The 14,006-nt window shown below is 49.8% G+C and overlaps 1 protein-coding gene across 4 annotated transcripts in view; it reads left to right on the plus strand.

Moving 5' to 3' along the window:
* homer2 (homer scaffold protein 2) overlaps positions 1 to 5,362 on the plus strand; it is a 26,606-nt gene extending 21,244 nt beyond the window's left edge. For all 4 annotated transcript variants that reach the window (XM_056255788.1, XM_056255786.1, XM_056255787.1 and 1 more), the window contains 3 exons: positions 4,682 to 4,792; positions 4,889 to 4,969; positions 5,124 to 5,362. In XM_056255788.1, the coding sequence (XP_056111763.1) occupies positions 4,682 to 4,792; positions 4,889 to 4,969; positions 5,124 to 5,312 (381 nt within the window). In that variant the 3' untranslated portion in view covers positions 5,313 to 5,362. The remainder of the gene's footprint in view (positions 1 to 4,681; positions 4,793 to 4,888; positions 4,970 to 5,123) is intronic.
* Positions 5,363 to 14,006: the final 8,644 nt, after the last annotated feature.

A 14,006-nucleotide genomic window follows, 5' to 3' on the forward strand; every position in this document is an offset into this window, starting at 1 on the left:
TCCTACGTACCGACAAGGGCATGAAAAGTTCAGTAGATTATTCGCGCTAAATGAATGGTTATTGTCATGGTGCAATGAGCAGAAACTGCTCTTTGTAAATAATTGGAATCTGTTTTGGGAGCGACCGAGGTTCTTCCGCGCTGATGGCTTACACCCAAGTAGAATCGGGGCAGATCTTCTGTCGGATAACATCTCCAAGATGTTAAATACCGTTTGACTAGTAACAAAAAATCCAAAACACAGTCTCTACTGCACCAATTTAATTGATATTAATACTAGTGTAGAACATTGCATAGAAACTGTGTCTATTCCTCGTTTACTGAGATCAAATAATAAATCTACCGCGGGATCAAGAAAAAATCTAATTGTTATTAAAACAAAAAATCTCGCTATTAGTGAACAAAAACAATTTCTAAAGCTAGGTCTTCTAAACATTAGATCGCTCACACCTAAGGCGGTTATTGTAAATGAAATGGTCACAGATAATAGCTTCGATGTACTTTGCCTTACTGAAACCTGGCTTAAACCAAATGAGTATTTCGGTCTAAATGAGTCTACTCCGCCAGGATACTGTTATAAGCATGAGCCCCGTCTGATCGGTCGTGGCGGCGGTGTTGCAACAATCTACAGAGATATCCTTAATGTTACTCAGAAAACTCGCCACAGGTTTAATTCATTTGAAGTACTTGTGCTAAACGTTACGCTCTTAGATGTAAGAAAAAAATCCCTATTATCTCTAGCATTGGCTACCGTATATAGACCGCCAGGACCTTACGCTGATTTCCTAAAAGAGTTTGCAGACTTTCTATCAGATCTATTGGTCAACGTTGATAAAGCATTAATTGTTGGAGATTTTAACATACACATAGATAAAACAAATGATGCGTTAGGGGCTGCGTTCACAGATTTATTAAACTCCTTCGGGGTCAAGCAAAACGTCACCAGACCAACTCATCGTCTTAATCATACACTCGATTTAATTATATCATACGGAACCGATCCAACCGATATAGATATCATTCCACAAAGTGATGATGTCACTGACCATTACATGGTAACTTGCATATTACGCACTTCCGTAATATGTCATGCTGCGCCACGTAATCGACCAGGTAGAACAATTCTTCCATCCACCATAGATCATTTCTCAAATAGCTTACCTGATCTGACTCAGCTGCTGCCTGAACCCAAACAAACAGATGAACTAGACGAACTAACTAGCACTATGAGCTCCATTCTCTCTAGAACATTGGATATTGTTGCACCCATTAGATTAAAAAAGGTCAGAGAAAAAAGTATAGCACCATAGTACAATAATACTACGTATGTTTTAAAGAGAGAAACCCGTAATCTAGAGCGTAAATGGAAAAAAACTCATTTAGAATCGCGTGGAAAGACAGTATGTCACGTTATAAAAAGCCCTTAAAACGGCCAGGGCTGAGCATCTCCGCAAACTAATAGAAAACAACCGAAATATTCCAAGGTTTTTATTTAATACCGTGGCTAGACTAACAAATAAACAGACGTCGCCTGAACAAAATACCTCTTTACAGTTTAGTAGTAATGATTTCATGAACTTCTTCACCGAGAAAATTGAAAGCATCAGAATCACAATCATAAACGCTCAATCTTTGCTCGCGCCTTATAATTCAGCCGCAATTATCACCCCGCGAGAACAATTACAATGCTTTACAACCATAGAACAAAAAGAGTTAAATAAACTTGTCACTTCATCTAAAACAACAACATGTTTATTAGATCCTATACCAACTAAACTACTGAAAGAAGTGTTACCTGTAGTGGAAGAGCCTCTTATCAATATTATTAACTCATCTTTATCTTTAGGTCATGTTCCAAGAATGTTCAAGCTGGCAGTTATAAAACCTCTTATTAAGAAACCACAATTAGATCCAAATAACTTAGCAAATTACAGACCCATCTCAAATCTTCCAATCATGTAAAAAATATTAGAAAAAGTTGTGTGCGCTCAACTCGGCTCTTTCTTGCAAGAAAACGACATCTATGAAAAGTTTCAGTCTGGATTCAGGCCGCATCATAGCACTGAAACTGCGCTTGTTAGAATCACAAATGATTTACTTTAGCTTCGGACCAAGGCTGTATCTCAGTTCTAGTTTTACTCGATCTTAGTGCTGCGTTCGATACTATAGATCACACAATACTCTTAGATCGACTACAAAATTACACTGGTGTTCAAGGACAGGCATTAAGCTGGTTCAGGTCATACTTATCTGACCGCTACCATTTCGTCTACTTAAATGTAGAAAAATCGATCATAACTTCGGCAAACTATGGAGTGCCGCAGGGATCTGTGTTAGGCCCTTTATTATTCTCAATATATATGCTGCCACTCGGTAATATTCTAAGGAAACATGGAATTAGTTTCCATTGTTATGCCGATGACACTCAAATATATATTTCATCACGGCCAGATGAATACGCTAAATTATCCAAATTGACGGATTGTGTTAAAGATATAAAAGATTGGATGACGCGTAATTTTCTTTGAATAAATCCAGACAAGACAGAGGTAATACTTATCGGTTCTAAAAACCGTCCACAAAACCTTTCACAGCAGGACTTTAACATATTAGGATGCCCTGTTACTTTATCCGCTACAGTAAAAGACCTGGGTGTTACATTAGACTCCAACCTGTCTTTTGAAAAGCATATTTCATATGTTACAAAAACAGCCTTTTTCCACCTTAGAAACATTGCTAAATTACGTAATATGCTATCAGTCTCTGATGCAGAAAAGTTAGTTCATGCATTCATGACCTCGAGACTAGATTACTGTAATGCTTTATTAGCTGGTTGTCCTGCATCTTCAATAAACAAGCTACAGTTAGTGCAAAATGCAGCCGCTAGAGTTCTTACTAGATTAAGAAAATATGATCATATAACACCAATTCTATCATCACTTCATTGGTTACCTATAAAGTTCCGTATTAATTACAAGGTCTTGCTTTTGACTTATAAAGCTCTGAATGGTTTAGCTCCAGTCTATTTAACGGATCTTCTATCGCCCTACAATCCATCGCGTTCTTTAAGATCACTAAATTCGAGGCTTCTAGTCATTCCTAGGATATCCAGATATCCAGATCCACCAAAGGAGGGAGGGCGTTCTCACATTTAGCTCCGAAGCTCTGGAATAGCCTTCCTGATATTGTTCGTTGCTCAGACTCGTTCTCCCAGTTTAAAACTAGACTAAAGACGCATCTATTTACCCAGGCATTCATATAAAATTTTTAATCTTACAGTTACTGTAAATTCGGCGTCTACTTCATAAACGCCAGAGGAGAACTGGCCCCGACTGAGCCTGGGTTCTCCCAAGGTTTTTTTTCCATCGGGTCACTTGATGGAGTTTTTCGGTTCCTTGCCACTGTTGCCTTTGGCTTGCTCAGTTGGGGATATTCAAATTAAATGACCCATCATACCACTGATCAGCTCTAACAAACTTGGATGTCTTTTCCAGTAATAAACAAACACTCTTAGGTTGTTTTGATTGATACTGTGAAGCAGCTTTGATACAATCTGTATTGTGAAAAGCGCTATATAAATATATTTGACTTGACTTGACTTGACACACACACTCACACACCTGAGAGCCTGAGGAACACACACACACACCTGAGAGCCCGAGGAACACACACACACACACACACACCTGAGAGCCTGAGGAACACACACACACACACACACACACCTGAGAGCCTGAGGAACACACACACACACCTGAGAGCCTGAGGAACACACACACACACACACACACCTGAGAGCCTGAGGAACACACACACACACACACACACACACACACATCTGAGAGCCTGAGGAACACACACACACACACCTGAGAGCCTGAGGAACACACACACACACACACCTGAGAGCCTGAGGAACACACACACACACCTGAGAGCCTAAAGAACACACACACACACACACACACACCTGAGAGCCTGAGGAACACACACACACACCTGAGAGCCCGAGGAACGAACACACACACACACATCTGAGAGCCTGAGAAACACACACACACACACACACATCTGAGAGCCTGAGGAACACACACACACACACTTGAGAGCCTGAGGAACACACACACACACACACACACACACACACATCTGAGAGCCTGAGGAACACACACACACACACACACACCTGAGAGCCTGAGGAACACACACACACACACACACACACATCTGAGAGCCTGAGGAACACACACACACACACATCTGAGAGCCTGAGGAACACACACACACACACACACCTGAGAGCCTGAGGAACACACACACACACACACACACACACACATATCTGAGAGCCTGAGGAACACACACACACACACACACACACACACTGAGAGCCTGAGGAACACACACACACACCCACACACACACACTGAGAGCCTGAGGAACACACACACACACACACACACACACTGAGAGCCTGAGGAACACACACACACACACACCCACACACACACACTGAGAGCCTGAGGAACACACACACACACACACACACCTGAGATTGTGCTCGTCATTTGTGACTGACTGAGCTGAAATATTGAGCACTGGGTTATTAGCTCAAGTGTGTTGTTGAAGAGCTGTAACGGGGGGGGGGGTGTGTGTGTGTGTGTGTGTGTGTGTGTGCGCAGATCTCAGAGCTGGAGCTGCAGTGTAAAGAGGTGAATCTAGAGAAAGAGAGAAACGTTCAGCTGACTCGCAGAATTCAAGAGCTGGAATCGGACCTGCAGGACAAACAACAGGTGAGTCAAACACACACACACACACACACACACACACACGTGCCACATCATCCTGTCGTGAGTGCTCTTACAAACACGTATGATGCTGTTTTTCAGGAGCTTGAGAACTTGTGCAAACAGGCCGAAATCATCCCTCAGCTCATGGCAGAGTGTGAAAACCTCACGGCCAAACTACAGGTGAACAAACACACACGCGTTCGTTCCTCAAACTGATTGGTCCTTAACTCGTTAACAATCACATCATTATCTACATAGAGCAGCTGATTGGTTGCTGATGCCTTCAGAAACCCTTTATTCCTGCATGCGTTGATGGTTGTTTGCCGTTTCACAGGCTGCAGAACTGAAGAGCCAGGGTCTGAGTGAGAAGCTGAAGCTCCTGCAGGGAGAGGTGGACGGCTCTCAGCACAAACACAAGAACATGAAGACCGAACTCAAGAAGTTCATGGACGTTCTGGATGGGAAGATTGATGAGCTGCATGAAGTTCGTCAGGGCATTTCTAAACTGGGCGTCGACAACTGAACACGCACACAAACCCACACACACTCTCATACAGACACACTCTCATACAGACACACTCTCATACAGACACACTCTCATACAGACACACTCTCATACACACACACTCTCATACACGCACACTCTCATACACGCACACTCTCATACACGCACACTCTCATACACGCACACTCTCATACAGACACACTCTCATACAGACACACTCTCATACAGACACACTCTCATACAGACACACTCTCATACACACACACTCTCATACACACACACTCTCATACACACACACTCTCATACACGCACACTCTCATACACACACACTCTCATACACACACACTCTCATACACACACACTCTCATACAGACACACTCTCATACACACACACTCTCATACACACACACTCTCATACACACACACTCTCATACACGCACACTCTCATACACGCACACCCACACACACACTCTCATACACGCACACTCTCATACACACACACTCTCATACACGCACACTCTCATACACGCACACCCACACACACACTCTCATACACACACTCTCATACACGCACACTCTCATACACGCACACTCTCATACACGCACACTCTCATACACACACACTCTCATACACGCACACCCACACACACGCACACCCACACACACACTCTCATACACGCACACCCACACACACACTCTCATACACGCACACCCACACACACACTCTCATACACGCACACCCACACACACACTCTCATACACGCACACCCACACACACACTCTCATACACGCACACTCTCATACACGCACACCCACACACACACTCTCATACACGCACACCCACACACACACTCTCATACACGCACACCCACACACACACTCTCATACACGCACACCCACACACACACTCTCATACACGCACACCCACACACACACTCTCATACACGCACACCCACACACACACTCTCATACACGCACACCCACACACACACTCTCATACACGCACACCCACACACACACTCTCATACACGCACACCCACACACACACTCTCATACACGCACACCCACACACACACTCTCATACACGCACACTCTCATACACACACACTCTCATACACGCACACCCACACACACACTCTCATACACGCACACCCACACACACACTCTCATACACGCACACCCACACACACACTCTCATACACGCACACTCTCATACACGCACACCCACACACACACTCTCATACACGCACACCCACACACACACACACTCTCATACACGCACACTCTCATACACGCACACCCACACACACACTCTCATACACGCACACTCTCACTGGGCTTGTGCCGTGTTTGTGATCTTGTATGACTGCTGGTTAAGGGCTACTGATGGTCAGTGAGGGGAGACACACAAACACACACAATCATACTCTCTCACACTCACACACACACACTCAGACTCACACACACATACACACAGACTGAAGGGTGTTTTACCGCTGCAGATCTCAGGGTTGTTTGGAATCGCTTGATATGCACATACAGACGTGAACTGCAGAAACACTAAGTGCCTGAAGGTGGCGCTCTCCGGGTCTCCACCGGGTCTCCACCGACTCAGTGAGAACCGTCCTGTTCATCAGCTCCTCATGCAATACCCGCCTCAGGACACACTTCCCTTCTGATTCTGCTGGGTTCTGTGTGTTTTTAAAAACATTTTCAAGATGGAGTTGCATTAAGAAAATATATTTTTCTGATCTATGAAAATATGAGCCAAATCTCTGCTTGATGAAGGCAGTTTGCTTGTATGGTGCAGATGTGTGTTGTGCTCAGCAGTGTTTGTGACGTGCTTGTGTGTGTGTGTGTGTGTGTGTGTGTCTGTCGTTTGGGTGACGGGATAATTTATACGTGTGCTTTTTTTTAGAATAATCTCTGCCTTTCCTGAGTCTTTGATGGAGCGGATGAACTTCCAAACACTCTCCTCAGCTCTTCTCACTTGTTTTTCTTTTGATGCTTGTTTGAATGTCGTGGTGGATGTATTATAGAGCGTTTAACGTGGGCGAGTGTCTAAAACACACATCTTACTGGAAACTTGAGCCTTTTTCCCTCTTTCTGGAAAAATAAAAACACTTTTGTTGATCAAAATTGTAAAATAAATAATTGTGAAAATATAGTTTATGAAGGAAATATTTGTGTTGTGTGTTTTTTCCATGCGTGAGAGTTTATGAAGTTATTTCAGATGTTCATGTGTGTCGCGGTGGGCGTCGCTCTCTCGCCTTTGATTGGTGAGTGTGTTGCCGTGGAAACCTGCAGCCCACACACAGCTGCTATTGATCGTGAGTATTGTGCTCCAGATGTGAATATTCTGTGTTTTACACATTTGTTCATCTGGTAGTTTTTTATTGTTCGTAGATTTCTGTGATGTCACTATAACTGCTTCCAAAGGCTATTTCCATAGAAACATGATCGCTGAGATCTGTGATGCTCAGTATTTGACCTGGTCTTATAACACACACACACACTCTCACTCTCTCTCTCTCACACACACACAAACAAACACACCAGCCTAATCAAGTCATCAATATACCAGGTGTTTATTAATATCAATAAGCCAGTTTTTGAAATAAATCATGGTGTAATCAGGCCCCGACACACACCACAGTAATTTTTATTTATTATTTTGCAAATATTTAAACAGTACAACATCTCCGACTCGCAGGCGTCACGGTCAGTACATCATCTCCGACTCGCAGGCGTCACGGTCAGTACATCATCTCCGACTCGCAGGCGTCACGGTCAGTACATCATCTCCGACTCGCAGGCGTCACGGTCAGTACATTATCTCCGACTCGCAGGCGTCACGGTCAGTACATTATCTCCGACTCGCAGGCGTCACGGTCAGTACATCATCTCCGACTCGCAGGCGTCACGGTCAGTACATCATCTCCGACTCGCAGACGTCACGGTCAGTACAACATCTCCGACTCGCAGGCGTCACGGTCAGTACAACATCTCCGACTCGCAGGCGTCACGGTCAGTACATCATCTCCGACTCACAGGCGCTACGGTCAGTACATCATCTCCGACTCGCAGGCGTCACGGTCAGTACAACATCTCCGACTCGCAGGCGCTACGGTCAGTACATCATCTCCGACTCGCAGGCGTCACGGTCAGTACATCATCTCCGACTCGCAGGCGTCACGGTCAGTACAACATCTCCGACTCGCAGGCGTCACGGTCAGTACATCATCTCCGACTCGCAGGCGCTACGGTCAGTACATCATCTCCGACTCGCAGGCGTCACGGTCAGTACAACATCTCCGACTCGCAGGCGTCAGGGTCAGTACATCATCTCCGACTCGCAGGCGTCACGGTCAGTACAACATCTCCGACTCGCAGGCGTCAGGGTCAGTACATCATCTCCGACTCGCAGGCGTCACGGTCAGTACATCATCTCCGACTCGCAGGCACTACGGTCAGTACAACATCTCCGACTCGCAGGCGCTACGGTCAGTACAACATCTCCGACTCGCAGGCGCTACGGTCAGTACATCATCTCCGACTCGCAGGCGTCACGGTCAGTACAACATCTCCGACTCGCAGGCGTCACGGTCAGTACAACATCTCCGACTCGCAGGCGTCACGGTCAGTACATCATCTCCGACTCGCAGGCGCTACGGTCAGTACAACATCTCCGACTCGCAGGCGTCACGGTCAGTACATCATCTCCGACTCGCAGGCGTCACGGTCAGTACATCATCTCCGACTCGCAGGCGCTACGGTCAGTACAACATCTCCGACTCGCAGGCGTCACGGTCAGTACATCATCTCCGACTCGCAGGCGTCACGGTCAGTACATCATCTCCGACTCGCAGGCGCTACGGTCAGTACAACATCTCCGACTCGCAGGCGCTACGGTCAGTACAACATCTCCGACTCGCAGGCGTCACGGTCAGTACATCATCTCCGACTCGCAGGCGTCACGGTCAGTACATCATCTCCGACTCGCAGGCGTCACGGTCAGTACAACATCTTCGACTCGCAGGCGTCACGGTCAGTACATCATCTCCGACTCGCAGGCGTCACGGTCAGTACAACATCTCCGACTCGCAGGCGTCACGGTCAGTACATCATCTCCGACTCGCAGGCGTCACGGTCAGTACATCATCTCCGACTCGCAGGCGCTACGGTCAGTACAACATCTCCGACTCGCAGGCGTCACGGTCAGTACATCATCTCCGACTCGCAGGCGTCACGGTCAGTACAACATCTCCGACTCGCAGGCGTCACGGTCAGTACATCATCTCCGACTCGCAGGCGCTACGGTCAGTACAACATCTCTGACTCGCAGGCGCTACGGTCAGTACATCATCTTCGACTCGCAGGCGCCACGGTCAGTACATATCTCCGACTCGCAGGCGTCACGGTCAGTACATCATCTCCGAATCGCAGGCGCTACGGTCAGTACATCATCTCCGACTCGCAGGCGTCACGGTCAGTACATCATCTCCGACTCGCAGGCGTCACGGTCAGTACATCATCTCCGACTCGCAGGCGTCACGGTCAGTACATCATCTCCGACTCGCAGGCGTCACGGTCAGTACAACATCTCCGACTCGCAGGCGTCACGGTCAGTACAACATCTCCGACTCGCAGGCGTCACGGTCAGTACAACATCTCCGACTCGCAGGCGTCACGGTCAGTACATCATCTCCGACTCGCAGGCGCTACGGTCAGTACATCATCTCCGACTCGCAGGCGTCACGGTCAGTACATCATCTCCGACTCGCAGGCGTCACGGTCATTACAACATCTCCGACTCGCAGGCGCTGCGGTCAGTACATCATCTCCGACTCGCAGGCGCTGCGGTCAGTACAACATCTCCGACTCGCAGGCGTCACGGTCAGTACAACATCTCCGACTCGCAGGCGTCACGGTCAGTACATCATCTCCGACTCGCAGGCGTCACGGTCAGTACATCATCTCCGACTCGCAGGCGCTACGGTCAGTACAACATCTCCGACTCGCAGGCGTCACGGTCAGTACATCATCTCCGACTCGCAGGCGTCACGGTCAGTACATCATCTCCGACTCGCAGGCGTCACGGTCAGTACATCATCTCCGACTCGCAGGCGTCACGGTCAGTACATCATCTCCGACTCGCAGGCGCTACGGTCAGTACAACATCTCCGACTCGCAGGCGTCACGGTCAGTACATCATCTCCGACTCGCAGGCGTCACGGTCAGTACATCATCTCCGACTCGCAGGCGTCACGGTCAGTACAACATCTTCGACTCGCAGGCGCTACGGTCAGTACAACATCTCTGACTCGCAGGCGTCACGGTCAGTACATCATCTCCGACTCGCAGGCGTCACGGTCAGTACATTATCTCCGACTCGCAGGCGCTACGGTCAGTACATCATCTCCGACTCGCAGGCGTCACGGTCAGTACAACATCTCCGACTCGCAGGCGCTACGGTCAGTACAACATCTCCGACTCGCAGGCGTCACGGTCAGTACATCATCTCCGACTCGCAGGCGCTACGGTCAGTACAACATCTTCGACTCGCAGGCGTCACGGTCAGTACATCATCTCCGACTCGCAGGCGTCACGGTCAGTACAACATCTCCGACTCGCAGGCGTCACGGTCAGTACATCATCTCCGACTCGCAGGCGTCACGGTCAGTACATCATCTCCGACTCGCAGGCGCTACGGTCAGTACAACATCTCCGACTCGCAGGCGTCACGGTCAGTACATCATCTCCGACTCGCAGGCGTCACGGTCAGTACATCATCTCCGACTCGCAGGCGTCACGGTCAGTACAACATCTCCGACTCGCAGGCGTCACGGTCAGTACATCATCTCCGACTCGCAGGCGTCACGGTCAGTACATCATCTTCGACTCGCAGGCGTCACGGTCAGTACATCATCTCCGACTCGCAGGCGTCACGGTCAGTACATCATCTCCGACTCGCAGGCGTCACGGTCAGTACAACATCTCCGACTCGCAGGCGTCACGGTCAGTACATCATCTCCGACTCGCAGGCGTCACGGTCAGTACATCTCCGACTCGCAGGCGTCACGGTCAGTACAACATCTCCGACTCGCAGGCGTCACGGTCAGTACAACATCTCCGACTCGCAGGCGTCACGGTCAGTACATCATCTCCGACTCGCAGGCGTCACGGTCAGTACATCTCCGACTCGCAGGCGTCACGGTCAGTACAACATCTCCGACTCGCAGGCGTCACGGTCAGTACAACATCTCCGACTCGCAGGCGTCACGGTCAGTACATCATCTCCGACTCGCAGGCGTCACGGTCAGTACATCATCTCTGACTCGCAGGCGTCACGGTCAGTACATCATCTCCGACTCGCAGGCGTCACGGTCAGTACATCATCTCCGACTCGCAGGCGTCACGGTCAGTACATCATCTCCGACTCGCAGGCGCTACGGTCAGTACAACATCTCTGACTCGCAGGCGTCACGGTCAGTACATCATCTCCGACTCGCAGGCGTCACGGTCAGTACATCATCTCCGACTCGCAGGCGCTACGGTCAGTACAACATCTCTGACTCGCAGGCGCTACGGTCAGTACAACATCTCCGACTCGCAGGCGTCACGGTCAGTACATCATCTCCGACTCGCAGGCGTCACGGTCAGTACATCATCTCCGACTCGCAGGCGTCACGGTCAGTACAACATCTTCGACTCGCAGGCGTCACGGTCAGTACATCATCTCCGACTCGCAGGCGCTACGGTCAGTACAACATCTCTGACTCGCAGGCGTCACGGTCAGTACATCATCTCCGACTCGCAGGCGTCACGGTCAGTACATTATCTCCGACTCGCAGGCGCTACGGTCAGTACATCATCTCCGACTCGCAGGCGTCACGGTCAGTACAACATCTCCGACTCGCAGGCGTCACGGTCAGTACAACATCTCCGACTCGCAGGCGCTACGGTCAGTACAACATCTCCGACTCGCAGGCGTCACGGTCAGTACATCATCTCCGACTCGCAGGCGCTACGGTCAGTACAACATCTTCGACTCGCAGGCGTCACGGTCAGTACATCATCTCCGACTCGCAGGCGTCACGGTCAGTACAACATCTCCGACTCGCAGGCGTCACGGTCAGTACATCATCTCCGACTCGCAGGCGTCACGGTCAGTACATCATCTCCGACTCGCAGGCGCTACGGTCAGTACAACATCTCCGACTCGCAGGCGTCACGGTCAGTACATCATCTCCGATTCGCAGGCGTCACGGTCAGTACATCATCTCCGACTCGCAGGCGTCACGGTCAGTACAACATCTCCGACTCGCAGGCGTCACGGTCAGTACATCATCTCCGACTCGCAGGCGTCACGGTCAGTACATCATCTTCGACTCGCAGGCGTCACGGTCAGTACATCATCTCCGACTCGCAGGCGTCACGGTCAGTACATCATCTCCGACTCGCAGGCGTCACGGTCAGTACAACATCTCCGACTCGCAGGCGTCACGGTCAGTACATCATCTCCGACTCGCAGGCGTCACGGTCAGTACATCTCCGACTCGCAGGCGTCACGGTCAGTACAACATCTCCGACTCGCAGGCGTCACGGTCAGTACAACATCTCCGACTCGCAGGCGTCACGGTCAGTACATCATCTCCGACTCGCAGGCGTCACGGTCAGTACATCATCTTCGACTCGCAGGCGTCACGGTCAGTACATCATCTCCGACTCGCAGGCGCTACGGTCAGTACAACATCTCTGACTCGCAGGCGTCACGGTCAGTACATCATCTCCGACTCGCAGGCGTCACGGTCAGTACATTATCTCCGACTCGCAGGCGCTACGGTCAGTACATCATCTCCGACTCGCAGGCGTCACGGTCAGTACAACATCTCCGACTCGCAGGCGTCACGGTCAGTACAACATCTCCGACTCGCAGGCGCTACGGTCAGTACAACATCTCCGACTCGCAGGCGTCACGGTCAGTACATCATCTCCGACTCGCAGGCGCTACGGTCAGTACAACATCTTCGACTCGCAGGCGTCACGGTCAGTACATCATCTCCGACTCGCAGGCGTCACGGTCAGTACAACATCTCCGACTCGCAGGCGTCACGGTCAGTACATCATCTCCGACTCGCAGGCGTCACGGTCAGTACATCATCTCCGACTCGCAGGCGCTACGGTCAGTACAACATCTCCGACTCGCAGGCGTCACGGTCAGTACATCATCTCCGATTCGCAGGCGTCACGGTCAGTACATCATCTCCGACTCGCAGGCGTCACGGTCAGTACAACATCTCCGACTCGCAGGCGTCACGGTCAGTACATCATCTCCGACTCGCAGGCGTCACGGTCAGTACATCATCTTCGACTCGCAGGCGTCACGGTCAGTACATCATCTCCGACTCGCAGGCGTCACGGTCAGTACAACATCTCCGACTCGCAGGCGTCACGGTCAGTACATCATCTCCGACTCGCAGGCGTCACGGTCAGTACATCATCTCCGACTCGCAGGCGTCACGGTCAGTACAACATCTCCGACTCGCAGGCGTCACGGTCAGTACATCATCTCCGACTCGCAGGCGTCACGGTCAGTACATCTCCGACTCGCAGGCGTCACGGTCAGTACAACATCTCCGACTCGCAGGCGTCACGGTCAGTACAACATCTCCGACTCGCAGGCGTCACGGTCAGTACATCATCTCCGAC

Source organism: Rhinichthys klamathensis, unplaced genomic scaffold, assembly GCF_029890125.1.
Source record: "Rhinichthys klamathensis goyatoka isolate OS25496 unplaced genomic scaffold, OSU_Roscu_1.1 h1tg000122l_1, whole genome shotgun sequence".
Classification (NCBI taxonomy): domain Eukaryota; kingdom Metazoa; phylum Chordata; class Actinopteri; order Cypriniformes; family Leuciscidae; genus Rhinichthys; species Rhinichthys klamathensis.